At 32.6% G+C, this 22714-nt stretch overlaps 1 protein-coding gene across 8 annotated transcripts in view; it reads right to left on the bottom strand.

Moving 5' to 3' along the window:
• Window positions 1-22714, bottom strand: part of LOC143049741 (steroid 17-alpha-hydroxylase/17,20 lyase-like) — a 73994-nt gene that overhangs the window by 16850 nt on the left and 34430 nt on the right. For 4 of the 8 annotated variants that reach the window (XM_076223446.1, XM_076223443.1, XM_076223442.1 and 1 more), the window contains 4 exons: window positions 5526-5674; window positions 3237-3314; window positions 1654-1752; window positions 1072-1165 (listed from right to left, as the gene is read on the bottom strand). In XM_076223446.1, the coding sequence (XP_076079561.1) occupies window positions 1072-1165; window positions 1654-1752; window positions 3237-3314; window positions 5526-5673 (419 nt within the window). In that variant the 5' untranslated portion in view covers window position 5674. Of the gene's footprint in view, window positions 1-1071; window positions 1166-1653; window positions 1753-3236; window positions 3315-5405; window positions 5467-5525; window positions 5675-17564; window positions 17626-20101; window positions 20270-21428; window positions 21507-22714 lie in introns of those variants that run through there. The other 4 variants (XM_076223447.1, XM_076223444.1, XM_076223449.1 and 1 more) reach the window with 4 other exon arrangements.

Here is a 22714-nt window from a genome sequence, read left to right as displayed (position 1 = left end):
TATAGCTGACTTATATAAATCCTGAAACCAAATTTCAGAAATCTTTGTATTGTAGTTCCTGAGAAAAATGTGACGAAAATTTTCAACTTGGCTATCATGTGTAAAATCATACAAGTGTTCGGTAAACAGGAAGTTGTCACGTGATCAATCTGAAAACGCATCACACGGTATAGCTGACTTAGATAAACCCTGAAACCAAATTTCAGAAATCCTTGTATTGTAGTTCCTAAGAAAAATGCGACGAAAAATATTCATGGGACGGACGGATTGACGGACTGACGGAAGGACAGACAGAGGTAAAACAGTATACCCCCCTTTTTTAAAGCGGGGGTATAAAAACAGTGCCTTGCTCTTAAAACAATTGTTTCAATTCCTTAATCTGTTATCAGCAGCATTGCTTGTTATCAGATTATCTTCACTTGAATTATGAGCGTATCAGTTTATCTTCAATTTAATTATGAGCGTATCAGTTTATCTTCACTTTAATTATGAGCGTATCAGATTATCTTCACTTGAATTATGAGCGTATCAGTTTATCTTCACTTTAATTATGAGCGTATCAGATTATCTTCACTTGAATTATGAGCGTATCAGTTTATCTTCACTTTAATTATGAGAGTATCAGATTATCTTCACTTGAATTATGAGCGTATCAGTTTATCTTCACGTTAATTATGAGCGTATCAGATTATCTTCACTTGAATTATTAGCGTATCAGTTTATCTTCACGTTAATTATGAGCGTATCAGATTATCTTCACTTGAATTATGAGCGTATCAGTTTATCTTCAATTTAATCATAAGCTGGAACCTATTGTCTGCTGCCTTTTTACAAGATAGGTCAACTAAAGTATAAATATTTCTTTCGCTTTTTTTTTTTATTAATACCAAAATAGATGCGTAATCTATATTTCATTTCATTTTCATATTTGACATTGACTTAAAGATTATGAAAGATAAATCATTCAATACACCATTTATTCTAGTTAAAAAGTACAATTCATTGAAATATCAACTACAAGACAGGGTAAAAAATACTATATCAAATAGAAATAATAAATCAAAGTTCTACCTTAATGCCTTTCCAGCAATTTTTCTGTGCAATTTCCATGTTGGTGTATAATTGGAAAATGCAATATCTTTTCTTCCCTCGGTCATCACGCTAACTTTAATGAAAAGTTAAATAGGAACTGATACGAAAAGCTTATATCACAAAACAATATATTTCAAGATACATTAAATAACTGCATGTTTAGACGGTTCCAGCTAGTCAGGAATTGTTTTCTTTTATTAAAAATTAAAATGTTCAATGTTAATATTTTACATAAAATGAGTAATTCACAATTCAATTACGTTTTCTTATCTTACATAGGAAATGTCATTTTCGCATCACCAATACATAATGTTTCGGTCTTTTGGTAAAAGGAAAAGAATAAGATTAAACTGTTGTTTATCAAATATAGCATTCAGTGTTCATAATTTAATAAAGTTTTCGTGTGTCTAACAGACCTGACATCTTAAAAAAGAAACTGTTTTACATTACAAATCGCCTTATTGTAAATTTACATTATGAAAATGTAAAAACATATTTTCAAATTCAAATAGTTAACAAAGTATGAGAAATATTAAAACATGATTTGCAGTCTTTATTTACCTGAATGTATAAAGGGTCTATTGGCGAAATCAGCTTTGCTTTTGACTAATGCCTCTGTGACGCTGTTGATATCATTCAAAACAACAATAGGATAAGGTCCTGTCAATCAAAATAAAGTTCTGTGCATATCATTAAAGTCATGATTTAAACTTGGTTGTGACAGATGGTACAAAGGAGATACTCCAAATTCTTACAATCATCTAAAATAATCATTGATCACCGGAATGCATCACCGGACTGGAGGTATCCAAATGTTTGTTCGGTTTTCATGAACGTCAAGAGAAACAAAGAAGAAAACTATCGACCAATTGCTATTATTTGCACATGTTACAGACACATGAAGCACATTGTCACATTCAACAATATGACAGATCGGCACCAACTTCTAAACCAAGTGCAACACTGCTGTCGCATTTAACGATAATTTCAAACCAAACTAATTGGGTTTGTGGATTTCAAAAACGAATTTTAAATGCATTTTTGAAAAGCATTTAATAAGGTAAGTTACAGTCTCCTCGTTCGTATACTGGAATATAAAATCAGAAGGAACCTCAAAACTGGGTTGTTTTCTTTTCTCATTGGAAATAAACAGATGTAGGTGATTGAGCAAGCTCATCGCATCTTGATGTAGAGTTTGAAGTACGCCCAAATCTCAGTTAGACATCAACGATATGCTTGATCGTATAAAATCTCCTTTTCGACTTATTGCAGACAGCAAGATATTTTACTAAACAGCACATTCGCAACTGAACTCAAATTCATGTGAATGAGATATGATATTAGGTAAATAGCACAATTGGATTCCTAAAACAGGATTTGAATATTGGATAAACTTTTAGGTAGTCAAGGTCATTAACAACCTCCCTAGTAGTAACTTTAATAAATAAATAAATGGAAAATGCGTCACTTGAATAAATGGTATGATCTAACTACAGAATTGGAAATTTGGTAGCTATGATCAACAGTTGACAGCATCTATCCCTCTGAACTTTACAAAAGAGTATTTATTTAATTCAAAGTCTATACAAAGTTTGGACTTTCAATTGGTTTCGCCTTGAACATCACTGAAGAGACAATAATTTTTGTCGAAATGCACATCTAGTGCAATGAAATGTGTACCATTGTTGTTATTGTAAGCTGTTTTGTATTTTCGTCAACTTTATTTTTTCTCTGTGTCATTTATATCAGTTTCTCTCTGCGTTTGAAAATACAGCATTTTGATATTTCATTTTCTTTTTGTTGTTGGTGTAAGTTGTAGATAAATAAAGGCAACAGTAGTAAACCGCTGTTCTAAATTCATAAATCGATTGAGGAAAAACAAATCCGGGTTACAAACTAAAACTGAAGGTAAAACATCAAATATAAGGGAAGAACAATGACATAACAGAAAGTCAACACTAAAATGCAACACACACAGAAACCAGCTATAATATAACATGGCCATTTGCCTGACTAGGTCAAATATCGTAAAATACTCTACAAACACAGCTGTTATATGTTTCCTCACCAATTACACTGTTTAAGTCCTTACATTGAACTCTTAATATTGTTATTTCTAGTATCTCTAATTTCCTTATACTTACCTAGACGAACAGTAAAGACTGGTCCATATTTCTGTGTATATTTTCCAAATATTTCATGAAGATACTTAGCTTGAAGAACTGAAATTAATTTAAAAATCAATTAATCTCTGCTATACATGAGGGTTTGGATGAGGTTTACAGATTATAAAATAATGGGCAAAAAGTGAAAAAAAATGACAAAACAAGTAAAAAAAATAGAAAAAAATATGCCCAAAAAAATTAGGGATAGAGAAGAGTGGAAAGCTAAAATGAAATAAAGAATAAAGAAATGATGGGATTAAAATGAGAAATAAAGGAAAATGGTTTTCTATTACCGATTCATATACTTTACAAGTTGTAGATTGACAAATAATAGGTTAAATTCTTACATGTTTCATATACTACCTAGATTAAGATTTTTCGAATTTCGAAAATTCATCAGATGGTAAACTTTAAGTTGTTGCAACTTTGGTTTTAGCACAATTAACATAGTTTATGAAGTTCAACTGAAAATTGAACCAAACATCATTGAAAGGGGTGACATGCTGGCAAATAACTTAAATCATGATTTTAATATTCCTTGTTAATACTTTTAAAAGTCATTATAGTACATGTATGAACTAGAAACTAATGTCATTTTGGGTGCTAAAGACACAGCATATATATTTGTTTTAGTGCATAAACAAAATTAGTAACTTCACATAAAGTATAGCCCAAGCGAGTTTCTTTCATATTCTCTAATCAGAGGCCAGCTGGATGATATAACCTTCATAACTTCCAATCAGAGGTCAGTAAAATGTAATTTACGACAAAAATTTGCGACAAAAGGGAGGATTTGTCGTTCCCTATTGTTAATTTTCCATTTTTAGATGGCGATGTTCCTTTGGCACCACTCCCCTCTCAAATAGTGTTTGGGGTATAGAAATATGGTCACTTGGTCTTCTCCCGACCGGCAGTAAAACGCTTGCCGAAGTGGGGTGTCCGTTTGGCTGTGCGGGATGTATCAAGTTCGCAGTCACGTCCGGTCAGAAGGGGACGTTAAATCCGATGCCTCGTGTAAAGAGAGTGCCACGCTCTTTCCACGTTAAGAACCCTTGCAACAACTCTTTGAGGGGTCCGTACGTGGCCTGTTGCAAGGCAAAATTTCGGTCCCTATCCAATATACCCTTATTTTCCAGTGGAAGTCCAAATTTCCCCGACCATCAACCCAGATTGCCTCTATCGTATAAACCTACCTATTGCATTTATTGTGAACTTGTTCTCGTCCTGAATATGCATGAAATATTTTCCACTGGACGTTAAGCAACCAACAATCAAACAATCAATCATTTGGCACCATCTTACGGTGTTAATATTTCACAGTTCATTTACTATGCCCGTGTCTGTTGTGACGTTTTTGATTTTAACGAACGTAATCTATGTATTACTGGTAAATTATTAAACCAGGGATATCGTTACCATAATTACTTAAAACCTTTACTAAATGTTTCCATAGATATAAAGATTTGGTTTTGAAGTGTGGTTGTACCTGTAAAAAACTTGTTTCAAACGGGATAGCACATCCTCATTTTTACGGAAATGTTGTTTACCGTGCCCGGAAATGTAGAAATGATCCATGTAGACTTATCGCTCCTTTAAATAAAACTATTTTAAAAGTTACCAATTCAAAACTGTAATAAGATCATAGAATATTGTTTTTATTGGTATAAATATTGATTTTATCAGTAAATTAAAAGCAAATACTACTGTATGTTATACACATATACACATTCATAGATCTACAATCTGTCGATACCTGTAACTTGGGCCTGAGGTCAGCAAAATGATATTACCTTCATAACTTCAAATTAGAGGCCATAAAAATGATATTACCTTCATAACTTCAAATTAGAGGCCATAAAAATGATATTACATTCATAACTTCCAATCAAAGGCTATCAAAAAGGTATTACCTTCATAATTTCTAATCAGAGGCCAGTAAAATAAAATTACCTTCATAACTTTAAATCAGAGGCCAGCTGGATGTTATTACCTTCATAACTTTGACTGTCCCATTGGTATCTTTCGTCCCTCTTTTTGAATCAGAGGTCAGATGAATGATATTACCTTCATAACGTTGAATCTGACAGAGGCCAGAAAAATGATATTACCTTCATAACCGCCAATCAGAGGCCGGCAAAATGATATTACCTTCATAACTTCCAATCAGAGGCCAGCAAAATGATATTACCTTCATAACTTCCGACCAGAGGCCAGCAAGATGACATTACCTTCATAACTTCCAATCAGAGGCCAGCAAGATGACATTACCTTCATAACTTCCAATCAGAGGCCAGCCAAATGGTCCTGGAGGAAGATTATACTTCCATCTTTGTTTGAGTTTGTATACAATAAGTACAACTAGTAATCCAATTAGAACTGTTTGGACATTTAACGCTGATAGAATCGAATACAACATTCTGAAAATATAAAAATACAAAACCATTTTGGTACAACAGTCCCGTTTGTAACACAAAACCCACAACGAAGACAACGTTTTTCATCAGTGTTATTATGCATATATTATTTATTACAATTAATACATACCTTTGTTTTTTTACATTGGCTAGAGGTATAGGGGAGGGTTGAGATCTAAAAAAAAAACATGTTTAACTCCGCCGCAATTTTGTGCCTGTCCCAAGTCAAGAGCCTCTGCCCTTTAATTGTCTGGTATGATTTTTAATTTTAGTTTCTTGTGAATAATTCGGAGTTAAGGTGTAACACCACTTATTCGGCCCGGCCAGAAAGCACATACCAAGAAGTAGTACATATTTAACATAAAATAGTTCCTACGCAAATAGTTGTAACTTTCAAAATATGTAGAATATTTAGGTATTTTTGGCATCAAATGAAAGCTGAAGGACTGGTGATCATTGTAGAACACTTTTGGACTTAAAATTTTGAATATTAAAAAAACTGCACCAAATTTTAAGAAGAGGGTACATTTAGTCTGTTTGTCAGATCTGAAGAACCTGTTTTGGTACATCCGAAGTTCCGGGAACCAGTTCTTTCTTATATGCCATTAAAGGTATGTTGATTTTTCAGTACAAGACACCATAAAGTGTTGCTTTGACATGCAATGATTGCCACTTTATTTGAACTTAAAATGAAAGAGGTGTGCCTGCTTGAAATGGAGGAATTTAACATAGAAAGCAATGGGACCATGAATTAGTGTTGTACTTCCTATTACAGAGAATCATCAGAAATCCAATTTTTAGAAGTTGTACCTATTCCAATGAAAATAAGTCAAATTTGATGTTAGTAATCATGTTCTGCATCTTTTTTTGGTGAACAATTTTGTTTAAGGGAAATTTCAGCTCTTAAATTGGCATACTAAGATAGTTTAGCCTTTTATGGTCATACATCATTCATGCAGTTAAGACTTGACTCCAAGTTCTTATTTTTGCATTATATGTGATTGAAATCAATAAATAAAATTGAGAATGGAAATGGGGAATGTGCCAAAGAGACAACAACCCGACCATAAAAAAACAAAACAGCAGAAGGTCACCAACAGGTCTTCAATGTAGCGAGAAATTTCCGCACCCGGAGGCGTCCTTCAGCTGGCCCCTAAACAAATATATTAGTGTTGTCAAATCGTACATTTCTGCCTAACCGGTTAGTCGGATAATCGTTCGACCGGTTAACCGGTTAACCGGTAGTTTAATTTGATGTTTGAAGACCTTAAACTATAAATAGTACCCTACACATAGGTATAAGAAGATTTAGTATTAGTGTCAATGTTTATACGATGAATTTAAGTTTGTCCTTTGGTATTATAAGGCTTGTCTGTAAGATTCCTGTCGACGTTTGACTTTTAATAATCAAATACACGGTATCAACTGTGGCGTTTGTACTAACTTCAGATTGAATAAAAAAAAACTTCTTGATATCGTCGAATTGAATATGTCTGAAACGGATTATTCTTTCATTTTCTCTTGTTGTCTCCGAAAATAATGTGGAGCGTAATAACTTTGAGTTTATTAATCCTGATACTCGTACCATCAAGTATACATTGATTACATTCACGTTGGTTTGCTTTTTACAGCTTTTGAGTAAGTATTTCATTTGAAGTATGACAAAGACTTAACACGTGACATGGGTAAAATCTCTTTGTTCTTACTGTGCTATAATCTGAATAATGCACAGCTAAGGTGTGCATTAACTACCTCAGATATACTGTACAGTTCAAATCTATTTTTACCTTTAGGGGCGTTTCCTGGATTCTGAAAGAGGGTGTGACATGTATTCTATAAAATTAAAAAATATCAACGATTGTAGCGAGCCTTAAAACGTAGTTTATGACCCCCCTCCCCCCCAAAAAAAAAAACAAACAACAACAACAACAACAACAAACAAAAACAAACGAATCCGCCATCTGACTTGAAGTTACAAAAAAGTTTGAAAAATTAAACACTTTGTACAAACATCGTAGTTTCAAAATAAGAAAAAAATGATGGATTGATTGCTGATGTTTTAACGTCACTGTTAAGCTCCACATTTCGGTTATTTCGTGGCGCCCAGTTTTTATTGGTAGAGGGAGCCGGAGTGCCCGGAGAAAACCACACACATTTGATAGGAAATCTGACAGTCCTAATCAATTAATATTGGAGTCGAAAACCCCAGCACGGGCGGAGTTCGCCCTCAAACCATCAGTGTTGACTGTCTAGTGATTACTGTAGAAGAACTACTTGGACTTCTTTGCAAATGAGTCCTCTGATGAAAAAAAGAAAGGTTTCTCCTTCCTTTTTTATTATCTAAACTGGGACATGAAATATTTATTTTATTTTGTGTACACAGTGTAAATTTTAAATCAGTGTTTCAAAGTCAGAACAGATATTAAATAACGATTTTTTTGTAGTTTCTGCCAAAAAAGAAATCATGTACTTAAGAATATTCAAATAAATGAAATCTGATTTAAATAATTTTTACACTCAATGAATTTCATTACGATTTTTGGAATATTTATTCCTATAAAGGGACTATTTGGGTATCGAACTTAAATTTGGGGTTGGGGGAGAGGGAGGGGGAGGGGTTAAAGATTGGATAGCGAATCGTTGTTTCTGTTTATTTAACATTTTAAATTTATGTACTAAAATCTTCCTCGTTTCATCTTTCTCTAAGCATATCATTAAGGAAAGAAAAGCAATTAATCTTTACTCCATAACACCGATTTGAAAGTACAATATGTCAAAGTATTAATCGTCACTGATTGCAAGAAAAAAAATACGAATAAAGGAGTAGGTCCGATAAGGCCTAATTTCGGCCTTAATTTTCAACTTCATCTAACAAAAGATTTTAGACACTTTTTAAACACTTAAGTCTCTATTTCAATTGATTCAATTAGTTTATGGGAACAATTTTAACTGATTATGTCATTAAAAACGCTCCGATTCAAGCTTAAATATGAAAAATCTATCAAATATGCCAAAAATCGTCACTTTTCAGATGATTTTTGTCAAAAATAAAAGTGGCCGCATCCGTGTTCATCCTCAACCTTTTATATATATTATGCATTATCATCAAATACAACTTACATTTCAATATTATGGATGAACACGAATGCGGCCACTTTCATTTAAGACGGAAACAGTCTAAAATTTAACTAAAATGATCAAATTATGAAGATTTTAGTAACTTAACACGACTTAATGATGCTAGTACTCGATATATGTGCATTGTATTGTCAAAAACAGCCCATATTTATGTAGCAGAAGCATACTACTTTTCAATAAACATCTTAACGATTACATTTTCACAATTTTCTAAAACTGCTATATTTTGGGGCCAAAAAGGGGTCTTACTGAACCTACTCCTTTAACAGAAACCATACAAAAATTTTATAATTAAATCGCAAATAATGTAAAAATTGAGGAAGAAGCCTAAATATAAAAAAAAAATAATAATTTAAAACTTACCAACCTCTTACTTCATGAATGCTCATTTCCCCCTTTCTTTACTCTACAAGAAACTTTTGATTCAGGAGCCGTGGATTGAAGAACATCGTTTGCATATTGCCAAAACGTTCACGTAAATTGATGGCGTCATGTGTTAAAACAGTTCGGAAACGGAAACAGTCTCCTACGTCGTTCGGGTTAATCAGGGTCACCCAAGCTGTGCAGATTAAATCCAATATACCGACTTGCTTGGTCAAAAACTATAACTTATACGACGTAGATTGCACATTCAGATGTAGGTCTACACAGTATTGGATCAAAAATGAAATGAAGTAAATCGTAAAATTTAATCGTATTACTTATTAAAAGTTAATGTTAAAACAACATGTAACTAATTACGTTTCCTTAAGATCTTGCCAAGAGCTGAGAGACAAGTTCTAATTAATTATATATTTTTGGATTAACAATAGCAATCAACATACTGGACAATTGATCCTTCAAATTAATTACCACGACGACAACTTTTAAAGCAAACATAACTATTTAATTATTTCAATACAAATTTATATCAAATCTATTAAAATTGAAAAAAACGTCCGGTTAACCGGTTAGCGTTTTTGGTATTCGGTATTCGGTCGTTCGAACGGTTAACATATTATCCGATTAACCGTTGACAACACTAAAATATATACTAGTTCAGTGATAATGAACGCCATACTAATTTCCGAATTGTACACAAGAAACTAAAATTAAAATAATACAAGACTAACAAAGGCCAGAGGCTCCTGACTTGGGACAGGCGCAAAAATGCGTCGGGGTTAAACATGTTTGTGAGATCTCAACCCTTCCCCTATACCTCTAGCCAATGTAGAAAAGTAAACGCATAACAATACGCACATTAAAATTCAGTTCAAGAGAAGTCCGAGTCTGATGTCAGAAGATGTAACCAAAGAAAATTAACAAAATGACAATAATACATGAATAACAACAGACTACTAGCAGTTAACTGACATGCCAGCTCCAGACTTCAATTAAACTGACTGAAAGATTATAATTTCATCATATGAACATCAGGCACCATCCTTCCCTTTAGGGGTTTAGTTCTGTTATAGGTGTAACCCCACTAATTCGGGACCGGCCAGAAAGCACATACCAGAAAGTAGTACATATTAAACACAAAATAGTTCCTACGCATGAGTGTAACTTTCAAAATATGTAGAATATTTAGGTATTTTTGGCATCAAATGAAAGCTGAAGGACTGGTGATCATTGTAGAACACTTTTGGACTTAAAATTTTGAATATTAAAAAAAACTGAACTAAATTTTAAGAAGAGGGTACATTTAGTCTGTTTGTCAGATCTGAAGTACCTGTTTTGGTACATCCGAAGTTCCGGGAACCAGTTCTTTCTTATATGCCATTAAAGGTATGTTGATTTTTTCAGTACAAGACACCATAAAGTGTTGCTTTGACATGCAATGATTGCCACTTTATTTGAACTTAAAATGAAAGAGGTGTGCCTGCTTGAAATGGAGGAATTTAACATAGAAAGCAATGGGACCATGAATTAGTGGTGTACTTCCTTAAGTATGACGTCCATTAAATCACTGAACTAGTATGCATATGTGTTTAGGGGCTATCTGAAGGACGCCTCCGGGTGCGGGAGTTTCTCGCTACAGTGAAGATCCATTGGTGGCCTTCGGCTGTTGTCTGCTCTATGGTCGATTGTTGTCGCTTTGACACATTCCCCATTTCCATTCTCAATTTTATACTTATATGTATTTACTTATAAAATAGTACACCAGTAGTTGATCTAGAGCTTCACATGAAGAACTTGTTTGTGATTTCAGGTAACGTTTTTTATATACCTGTCATGAAACAACTATTGATATGTCTAGAGCTTTTATGATAAGGATAGGGTATAATCAGTTAAACTGTGAAAATCCTTGTAAAACTGAGACATCATAACACCAGTCCCTGATGTTGTCGTTCTACGTGTCAACCAACAAACAGAAGTTCGTTATGAATCATATTAAACAAATATTGAAATGGAAGTTTGAAGCTAACAAGGATGACACAAGATATAAAGATATGACATAAGAGATATAGATATAGCTTGCTGTTCGGTGTCAGCTAGTGATGTTGAAGCCCATTGGCATTCAGACCTCTGTAGTAAGTTTGTCTTATATAAATTGGGGGTTAGTTGAAGTTCCTAAGGACAATTTAACAATATCTGATAGACGTACTAGGGGAAAACATAAATTTAGGCAAATATAAACAAATAAAGATTGCTATAAATTTTCATTCTATCCTCGCACTATTTCGGACTGGAACTCACTACCTGAAGCAATAGGTATGTCTGACACCCTGGAATCCTTCAAAAGTGGCATATCCACGCTAACACTTGAAGGATCCACAACAACTTATTAAACTACAAAGCCACTGTACATAATGTATATATGTTATTGTTAACGATGTTTCTTTGTCATATTATTTTTAAATTAGGTCCATATGTACATAGCACACAAGTTCCGGGAAGTTTTACACTCCTACCTAGGAGTCTACTCCCGTATTCGGAAGAAGAAAAAGAAGAAGACTACATCTTCTTATATCTCTGACACAAAAGATATGAAAAAAGTGACACACAAGAGATATAGATATAGCTTGCTCTTCGGTGTGAGCTAGTGACGTTGAAGCCCATTGGCATTCAGACTACATATTATTATATCTCTGACACAAAAGATATGCATATGGACACACACAAGAGATATAGACATATCCAACTAAGTAAGACATGAAAGTGACTTCGATGACGTAGCTATCCGACCTCTGTAGTAAGTTTGTCTTATAGAAATTGAATCCGATTTTCAACGGTATTTGTTATCCACTGGATTTTTTAGCGTTAAAAAAAGTAAGAAATATTTACATACTACTTTTTCCAGAATTGAAACACATATATTATAATATTTGTTCATACATACCTGTGAAGCTTATATTAAAATTTATAAATCTGGTAATTTCCAAACCAGGAAGAGATATCAATACAATAATATGGGGCCGAAGTCCCCTATTACAGTAGAAAATTCAATAAAAAAAAAAAAAATCGGGAAAATTTCCCGAATTTTTCATTGTACTAATGAACTCAAAATCATTCGATTTTTTTTTGTCGTGTTTTTGAATTTCCGGATCGGCGCAGAAATCGCTTCCGTTTCCGGTCTTGTTTACATGAGACTTTGAATAAAATGTATATTTATCAGTCTAAGAAAGGAACTAATACTAATTCATTTAAAAAAAAAATGTTTGTTATTAAAAACAACGTTACCTGATGACAGCGTTTCTTTGTTTACATTGAATATGACGTCATAACTTAAATAACGTCACAACTAAAATCCCTAACAACAGAACCAAAATCGGATATTTCTCTCTCAGCCTTTTTTAACAGTTTAATTCGTTGGCAAAATCACAAATATGTCGAAATTTTCAAAATGACTGTTATGTTAATGTCGTTTTCACACTTCAGAGAAATTTGCGTTTCTCATTATCTATTCAAGGAACACTAGCTACGAGATATAGAAAAAGCATACAATTTGATATTGTTTTTGTTCAATCATATATGAAAGTGAAATAGTAAAGTAAAAATTTGCTTTTAGCTACCAGTTTGGATCAGTTTTATCAAAATAAGCAAAGAAACACTGCTTATGCATTATTCACTTGCAAGTGACTAATTCGACCTCATTAAATCAAATTTCAGATTTGCTAAAAAATTATGCTACAATGTTTTTAAAAAGTAATGTTGAATAAATCTAGAAAAACAGATTTTGTATATCAAGAAATAAATCTGCAATTTTGTACCATATATGTTGTGGATTTTATTTAGGAATTGATGCTTCTTTTTGTAACTTCATTGGGGTGTAAAAGCGTTGACCTAAGTACATTTTGTATGAAGCGCAGAAGCATTCAATACTTATAATTACATTTTTTAGCTATAATCATGAAAACACGAATTTTATAATTGTTTTATTTAATTCACCTGTGCAATTTATTGTGGGATCACGTGTTATCATGAATGAAAAGTTTTATTGAGTAATGCAATTTGCTTACGGAATAACATGTGACGTGCAGTTAGCCAACCAGAATAAAGAATTATAATGAAACATACATCTAATGTAATTATAATGACGATTTAACAGTTCACATGTTTGGAAGATAGACGCGAAGTTGTCACTTATCGTCCAGTGGCTAATATTTCATGAATGTTCAGGACTATAGGCAAAACGTAAGTATACGCTAAAGCAACCTTTCCATTGTTTCGGTGTATCATATATACACATTAAGAGCGGGACAATGAATATAACCAGAGGAGAGGCGATGATTCAAAAGTTATTAAACGAGCACCAGCATATGGCATAGTATGAAGATCATCTTTTTTCTTCATTTTCATTTTATTATTTTGAGCGTTGTAAATTTTGAATCAAGGAAGTATTTCTGTTTTAATTTTTCTTATTTGTCTGTAAGGGAAGAAGACACTGTATTTGCTTTGACATTTCTTTAGGTTAAACAGTGTAACATTGTAACATTGAAGAGTGGGGGAGGGGCCGGTTTTTAGTCTATGAGGTGTTTTTTTTTCTTCTGACTACTCTATATTTAGGATATTTTGAAGTGTTATCTCCTCCAACCTGGTGGTATCATATTGTAACCTATCGTACGTCCCGAAATCCTCAATATATCTCAAGAAAAATCCAATTTAATAAGTGTCGTTGCATGTAGGATAATTGTCCGAAATTCCACGACTATTCTTTAAATATGTCAAAATAAAGGATCCCTAAAACGAGTCTTACGTATGATTCGTCAAGCATACGTACCTTTCGTCAATTTGTAAGAAAGCTCTATTAATTCATTTTAAACAGTGTTGAGACCTGAGCGTTGTACAGGTAAATCGCTCAAGCAAAACAATATCGATGTATCCATATTGTTTAGGTGTAATACCACCAAATCATGGTACGTCACATCCGGTTGCATACGAAAGTAGGCCTAAAAAAATATTCCCTTGAATTTGACAGTTGTAGAAAATTAACCCTGCATTTCAATGCACTTAAATTTTTCTGAGTCGTAAATATGTATGTTGGATGTCTGAAAGCATCATTTTTTTTTTATTTGATGGTCTTATAAAATATTTTGGAACGTTAAGGTTACATAGTTACCAAAGCAGGTAACCAGTAAATAACAGTGTAAACATTGGGTTGTTTACTTCCGGCGGTGGTTACTTTCTTATATGCAATGAAATGTAGTGTGGAATTTTCACTGTATCACTGGAAAGGATTGAACTTTACACATGCAAAGTATTTCTTTGGTTGAAATACACTTATATGCGGCCAAGCTTAGCGAAAGGTAGTGCGACGTAATCAGTCAAACAAACTTTATTAGATTAACTCGTAAAGGAACGATCGTTTTCATTGGCCAATTCAAACCTTCGCCCTCACACCTGCGAAAATAGAACACGCGTACTATAAGTTGAATGGACTGATCAGTATTCACGCAGCCGGTCAAGGTTGCTATAACCTCCATCGTAGTATTCACGTAGATTATTGTGTTCTTGATTATCCCACAGCAATTCTAACTTTTCAATGATACATGTACAAATGTATGTGCATGTAAAATTCATTGAATTTATAATTTTGAGCACTAGTAAAATTTCAAACTTTAAAATCTTAAGGTTTCACATCTATATTAAATTCAACTGTCTCCTCTCAGTTGTTTCTGGATTAAGAGATCTACCATTTTATTTTGATGGGAGGCTGGACGTTGATGAAACAGTTAGTTCTTTTTTCTAAGTTGGATTCTCTGTCCTGTCTTTTTATTTTTAGTCTATTTGGTCCTGCCGTTTCAGTTTTTATTAGTTTGTCCGGTTTTTTTTTTTTTGTGTTTCTTTTTTTTTACATAAATCGTAATTCGGCTTTTATGCCAAGTTTTATATCTTTCGCAAGTTCTAGGTATTCGACTAAGAATAATGTGATTTTTTTGTAATTCAGTTTACTTAATTTTGAGAAAAAATCCTGAAATTCTTAATAAATAAAGAACATGTAACCAACCATACTTTGTTTAGATTGTATATTTGTAGATATCTAAATAGTTACAGAGAAAAACGATCAGTTTTTAAAAGCGTGGTTATTCTTTAAATGTATTGATAAAAAGGTTGACCCCTTCTAGTACATGCATTCCGTCATACTTATTAATAATTAATAATATTTCGTTTATCCGTTTATCTTACATGTATGATTTTGTATTTCATTTTAAATACGCATGCATACTTCACGTCACTTTGGCGGATAGTTTAACAATGTTATGCATATCACTTTCTTACGGTATTAAATTAAAGGAGAGGTTTTTAGCCAATTTAAATCGAAAACAGGACATTTATATTATTCCTTATAAACTACGATAAGTTAATTTTTTTTACTTCCACACATACAAAAGAAAAATCTTCGGCGATGTAACATTTCAATCCTTTTTACACCAAAATGCCTTCACTGAATTCATTTGAATTTCGTGGTGATCATGATTCTTACATTGCATACAACGTCTTCATTCACGCGCACAAATGATACGATTACTGTTTTTTTTTTTTTTTTTGGTTTCTATATTTCGGGGACAATTTGCTCCGTTTATGATACGTATATTCTTAAACCAAACTCTTAGCTCCTGTGTAACTTTCTGTATCTTCGTTTTATAGCATTAAAACAATAAAAGAGGAATATGCAACCCATCATAACTTTTTGTAATTATTATAATGGATCAGCATTATAAGATCCTTATCAAGTTATAAGTAACTACGACATTTAAAGAAATTAAAAGTGGTTACTTAATCATGTATAAAAGCGGCACATGTATTTTATTTTATCCTTATATGTTTCATAATGCGGTACATTATGTACACGATAATTATGTTGCTGCAGTATAATATTTCGACACAACAATTTAAAATACACAAAACATTTATTTAATTCTTTTGACCAAAGATTTGTAAACTATACATGGTCAAATCCTTGTTTTTACGTTCGTAGTAACATAGTACATTCCATAGTCAGTCACCTGTGTCAATTCACGTGCAAACTACAAATGTTGTTGTATTTGAATCTTTCGGCCAATGAAATGAGACGTTACAAGTTGTTTGTTTGTGATACGCCAGAATGTTATCAATGAACTATCAAACGCTAAAGTTGACTGCATTTCAGTGTAAAGGTAAATACTGTACAATTTTTTAAAAGTGCGAATTTAACAAAGACTATTAGGGAAAAATCAATGGTGGTATTACACCTTTATTTGTTTCAATTTTATCGACTTTAGTTAAATGCGTGTATTCTTAACAATGCTTAAGGTTCATGTGGACCCTATGGCTAAAATGGCTGTATTTCAACCTCAAAATTTACTCTGAGTACAGACAAACCTGCGCATCTATAAAAAATTTCAGGCATAGCATGCCCTAGATAAATAAATATCAAACATGTTTTATGTTTTAGAAAAATAAAAACTTACCAGGATTTTGCCGTGCACTTTTTTTCATTCCTCCAGAAGGTGCCAAAATAAACTAAGTTGGGAAACAGGTTTGAGAACTTCCCCACAGGTAATAATTGAAGTGAGCTGTATTAATTGACATGGACAATAGATGGACAATAGATACCTGACAATAATTGGTGATTTGAACTGTGTACCTGAGTGGACCATATCAAGGTAAACTCAACTGTTTGTTAATTTTATCATCTTCTGCAGGGACGAAAAAAGTGTACGGCAAAATCCAGTTAAGTTTTGAATTTTCTAAATCATACAATGCATTTGAATTCTATTTATCTAGGGCATGCTATGCCTTAAAACTTTTCCAGATGCACAGGTTTTCATGTACTCAGAGTAAATTTTGAGGTGAAAATACGGCCATTTTAGTCATAGGGTCCACATGAACCTTAATAAAGTCACATACTTTACAATTAAACAAATGAATGAACAATACACGTGACATATAAGGGATTTAAATAAAAATATGAAAATATTGATGTACGGTTTAAGAAATGCAAAACTTGTGAATCTGTTAAAAATAAAATAGTTAGATGTTTATTATATTTATAATTTGTCCGAATACAGTAGATCTTTATCATGTTTATCTCACATATCCGTTTCAAAACTTGCTTAGTGCTATGAAAACTCGTTGCATGTAAGTAACGTATGGTCCATTGCAATGACCTACGAAAATTATGTATTCCTGTATATTTCCGTTTCTCTTTTTCTGTTTTACTATAATGTACTCGTAAATTAAATTTAGACACGGAAATAAAAGATATCGTCAGGTAAATTTGCTATATAAAGTACATTTTCTGTGTCAGGTCAAAAGTGTTCAGTTAGAATAATAACAGAACGAAACTTACCCAAACTGAAAATTTCTGTAAGTTTTTATTGATTTGTTATCAATATGTAAACAAGTTTATTAAATAGGACGGCATAGTAAGTAACAAAATCGTATGAAACTAACAACGTTTTGTGTATCCGGAATAAGATCAATATGTAATTTATTAAAGTTGAGCATACAAGTGTTTCTATTATGTAAACAATCACACGTGAGTCTGTGTCCGCATAGTGGTCATCTATTGGTGTTTTTATTAGATAAACAGGTTTATGTTTTAGATATATGATATTTCGGATTGGTCAATATTTGTCGCATTGCGTAAATATATATTGTATGATATTTGATATGTAAATAGCACGGGATTTTTAAAGCGCGAATTAAAGTAAATTAAGATATATTGTCTTTCGGCGCTCGCATACCGTTCAGAAAAGTGCAGTTTAGTTTATCCCCTCCCCCCGCCCGAGTTGTATGCTTGTATTTATGAAATGTTTTATTACGCATAGATAGATAGATAAATATACTACAAGTATGACATTGTTCAGTTGATCATGAAGACCTATAATATATATGTATATGTATATATTATTTCTCATTTTGATTTTCTATTTTGTAGGCTGTCGTGTACTACGCAGCGGTGATCCGGTATCATGATGACATAGGGACTCAAAATTTTCTTTTTAAATAAAATTATCACAATATTAAAGCTGCACATGCTGGCGATCTATTCCTATGAAACAAGTGTTTGGTTTATATTATAAATACTTTATGTTTGAGGTGACGAATTAGAATATAATGGTACATGTATGATATGAATATTGGTACCTTTAGCCTAGTAAAGCCTTTTAAAAAAAAAAAGCTTAAATGACACGTTCAAGAGGCTAACAGATAAAACTTGAAAAATGTTTAGAAATACCGGTATTCATTTAAGTTTTGTGATATAATTGAAAACCCATACTAGGCATAGTCGTTAATTATGATTATTTCTGTCCTTTGTTCTCTTTTCGAGAGTTGTCTCATTCATACCACATCTTCTTATTTATATATACACACAAATGTAAATTTCAATTAACATAGTATAAGAGATATACATATTCTATGTTTCGTAATACATGCAATGAAAAAAAACAAGGACCGAGAAAATACCGACTTACAGTAGAACAAAAAGTTAGACGAAATCGAAAACTGTGAAAAGATAATAAAAAAGCATTCGTCATGTAAATCAAAGGCGAATCCATGGTCAGATGAAAATGGGTTTTATTGTACAACATGTACAGGCTCTAAAGAGCATGTGTTAACTTATGTGTTAAACTTTCTTCGACAATTTACACTTTACAGCAATGTGGACTACATACACTGTTTAATCTCATTTTTGTTGGTCCAGTGTTGCTGATAATTTTCCTGTCGTTAACATGCAGTGCTAGTTTATCTTTATCTTTTTAGATTTTGTCCAAAATACAACAAAGGAAAACGTCATTTAAGGTCAATGTTTTCTATCAGAAGTCTACTGACGATCGATTTTGGTATAATTTGATATTTTTGTAGACCTTTTTTGCTAATAACTTTTACTTTTGCTTACAGTGGCTATCTATCTTTCATAATTTTCAAATTATAGGGAAGAAAAAACCTTGAAAATTGTGTCATTAAAGAGCGAGCAATAACCTCAATAAAGAACTCTGGATGATTATTTCGGTTATGTGTACTTATTTGTAGATCTTGTTTAACGCTTGCTTATCAATTTTGCCAATTTATTTTCCTATCTATCTTAGAACGTCAACCTAATTAGGACCACAATGTACTCTGAGAATGTACCGAATTATCTACATACACGGGTATTGTGCAACCTGAACTTAATAAATATTCACCATTGAAATACGTCTACATCTATATTCATTCAATGTTCAAACAACAATGTAATTTGAATCATAATTTGATGATTAACTCAAAACTTAAAGTAAATATCTACGCTAGGGATTCTTTCAAAAAAAAAATACGATAAAAACACAGGCACTTGTCTTGGAAAAAAGAATCCAATCTATAATTAATTTAGGTATATGCCTGTGGATAAACTAGAGACTTTAACATATTTAAATGATCTGCTTTTAAGCACCAAATTCATTAAAAGACAAAAAAGATACAAAAAAACAAAAAAACAAACAAAAACAAACAAAAACAACAAAAAACTGACAGGTTCCGAACTATTGCAGGGCCTGCATCCATGCACATGAACACAAATTGCATGATTGATTCAATTCCGATGATTTTTCATTCTGAGTAACTAATAAAACTGTGTACTTCTGCAATGCCAGTACAATAAATCAGACAAAAGAAGGTAATATTTTGAGTTGTTTTTCTCGATCTTCAACGTTTCTATTAGGGTTTAGATTTTGAATAGTTTGACCTCAAGCACCTTTAATGGGCTCGAGATATTAACGTTTGACATGTGCATCTGGCAGTAAAATGGTCCCCTCAATATTTTATTTAAAACACACTTAAATCATTGTCTATTTAATACTTTACTGCAATGTCTATATACCATGATACTTATTCGTACGCGCTTACCCTATCGTGTTCTTGCTCACGACTCGATGATATAATTATGTCTCCAACTTCAGATTCCTCAAAAATTATTTAAACTCTATTTGTGTGTTAATAATTGTCTGTTAGAAAGTTAAATTTCCTCAGATATTTTATGATACAATCTCATTCAATATTCCACTATTTTGTATATTGTGAAATAATCTGCTAACACTCGAAATTTTATAGTAGTATATATCATGTAAACATTTGTCATCCATTTGATGTCGATGACTCACTAAGGGGACTTACTAGGACGATATTTATAAATAGATATTTCACAGCCGTTTTACAACTGTTCGTCTTTCATATGCTCGATATTTATTTTTTTAAACTCCAGGGGCGGATCCAGTCATTTTTAAAAAGGGGTTCCCAACCCAGAATAAAGTGGGGAGGGGGTGTGGAAGGGGGTGGGGTGTTCCAACGATATGTCATAAATACATCAGAGAAACCTAAACACACAAATACATATCTATCCACATATATATAGTATAAAAGGTAAATGATAATCGATGGATGTAAAGTGGTAAAAAAAAAAAGAAAGAGGCGCATCGAGGCGATGAATTTGTTTTGACGATCAGTTAAATGATAATAATAAAAGCGATATATGTTCATTCTAAAGACAGGGGAGTTCGCACTATACACCCCACTGGATACACGTCTTTTAGTATTCATATAAAACTCAGGTAGAATATATATAATTATACAAATGTATTATAGTAATTGTTATAAATAATATTTATTATCGTATACCTTCATTTCAAAAAAATAATATATAAGTGCCGAAGAAATTATAGTCCCAGGAAAAAACCAACAAATGCCCTATATTTAAGTATATGGCCATAATGTACATACAATTAACTGTTTACTCAAACATTGTGCGACATGGCCTTGAACTAAATGAATGGTTAACAGTTTGATAATTCATATAAATACACGTCAACATATACACGTTAACATTATATACTATTCAATATTAATATTTAAACAACTCTATAATTTGATACAACTTTGAAGACAGGAAAAGTAAATATCTGAACTCTCATGCATTGTACATTCGTTCTTTCATACTACATGTTTCACTCTAGGGCAGACAATTGTTACTGATAAGGATAGACCATTTTAATTCAAGGGGGAAAGGGGGCTTTTATGGTTTTTTTGGGGTTTTTTTTTTTTGGGGGGGGGGGGCTATGGGGGTAGTAGTTTCATGGCAATCTCCATATTTTATACGAATGTCAAATGTTCTCTCTCAACAGCTGATTCATAATTGAAACTGACCTCGGCCTGGTATTATATATTGTAATTTACGTACCTAGACTAACAGTGAAGATTGGTCCGTATTTCATCGTTTATTTTACAAATACTTCATGTAGAAATCTAGTTTGTGCAGCTGGAATAAATCCAAATCATATACTAAGTAATTAATCACTGTTATATATATACTGGCTAAAAGATATGCTTGATCAAAGCTCTGATTACAGACACTTTTTCTGATTCACAGTGATTTTCAAATGGCTTTTTCCAGATAACATCCGTATCAACCCAAAACGCCAATATAATCAAAAGAGCTCGGCTAGAGGGAGTATATTGGTTGAGGGTTGAGGGTTGATACGGTTCGTGATATTAAAAAAGAAATATATCATAAACACTTTATTGTATACTTCAAGTAGATGTTTTATGTGGCATGATGTTATACGGTGTTTGAGGTAGTCTTTGCAACAGTGACTGATATCGATGACGTGACATCATACATATTAAAGGTATCTATACCTTCACGGATGGATGGCTGCACCATTGCCATCTTCACCACATTGTTCATCCTGAAATTGATTGACTTTCTCGTCGCCTATAGAAGTTGTAGAAGATAGCGGGAGTTACTCTTATATTGATGCTTTAAAACGACCTTTTCTTAGATAACCAAACAATTGTTTATATAACATTATTGGATTTGTCTTTTGTTGTATTTTTTTATCCAGTCTAAAATGAATCACTGGATATACAAGTCAATACAGAGTAACCGTAGCAATCCTTTAAATTTTTTATACCAACGTGCCGCTAAAATGGCTCGATTTTCTTTGATTGTAATTTTATTTAGGCAATATAATAATGGTTAGAAATATACATGCCAATGGGTCATACATATTCAGTCTATTAACAGGTCAGTCAAAATTGTGAAAGGACAATTCGGTATAATTATTTTGAATAAACCCATGTCTTTAACATATCTAAATGTAGAAGATACTACTGAACACATTGTATGTCTGATAACTACGAAATATAAAAATGATAAATAGGGTATGATTTTTCTTTGCAATATATAAGTCATGCATCCATGGGCTAGAACAATAGTTGCATGACGGATTCCAATGTCATGAATGCACATTGTTAACCGTTAATATGCACACTGCCAACTAAAATATTAATCTAAGAAGACGAACGGAAGATATGAGTCTCAATTGTAAACAAATGCAATTGGACGATAATACTTGTGGTCAGCCTTTCAACATTTGTATTAGTTTTTTTTTTTTAGTTTTAACATTTCGACCTTGGACTTAATCGAAGGGATAATAATCACCAAAATGCGAAGTTGATGCAATA

The sequence above is a fragment of the Mytilus galloprovincialis genome, chromosome 10 (assembly GCF_965363235.1).
Source record: "Mytilus galloprovincialis chromosome 10, xbMytGall1.hap1.1, whole genome shotgun sequence".
Lineage (NCBI taxonomy): Eukaryota > Metazoa > Mollusca > Bivalvia > Mytilida > Mytilidae > Mytilus > Mytilus galloprovincialis.
This window is presented reverse-complemented; position numbering and strand designations above follow the sequence as displayed.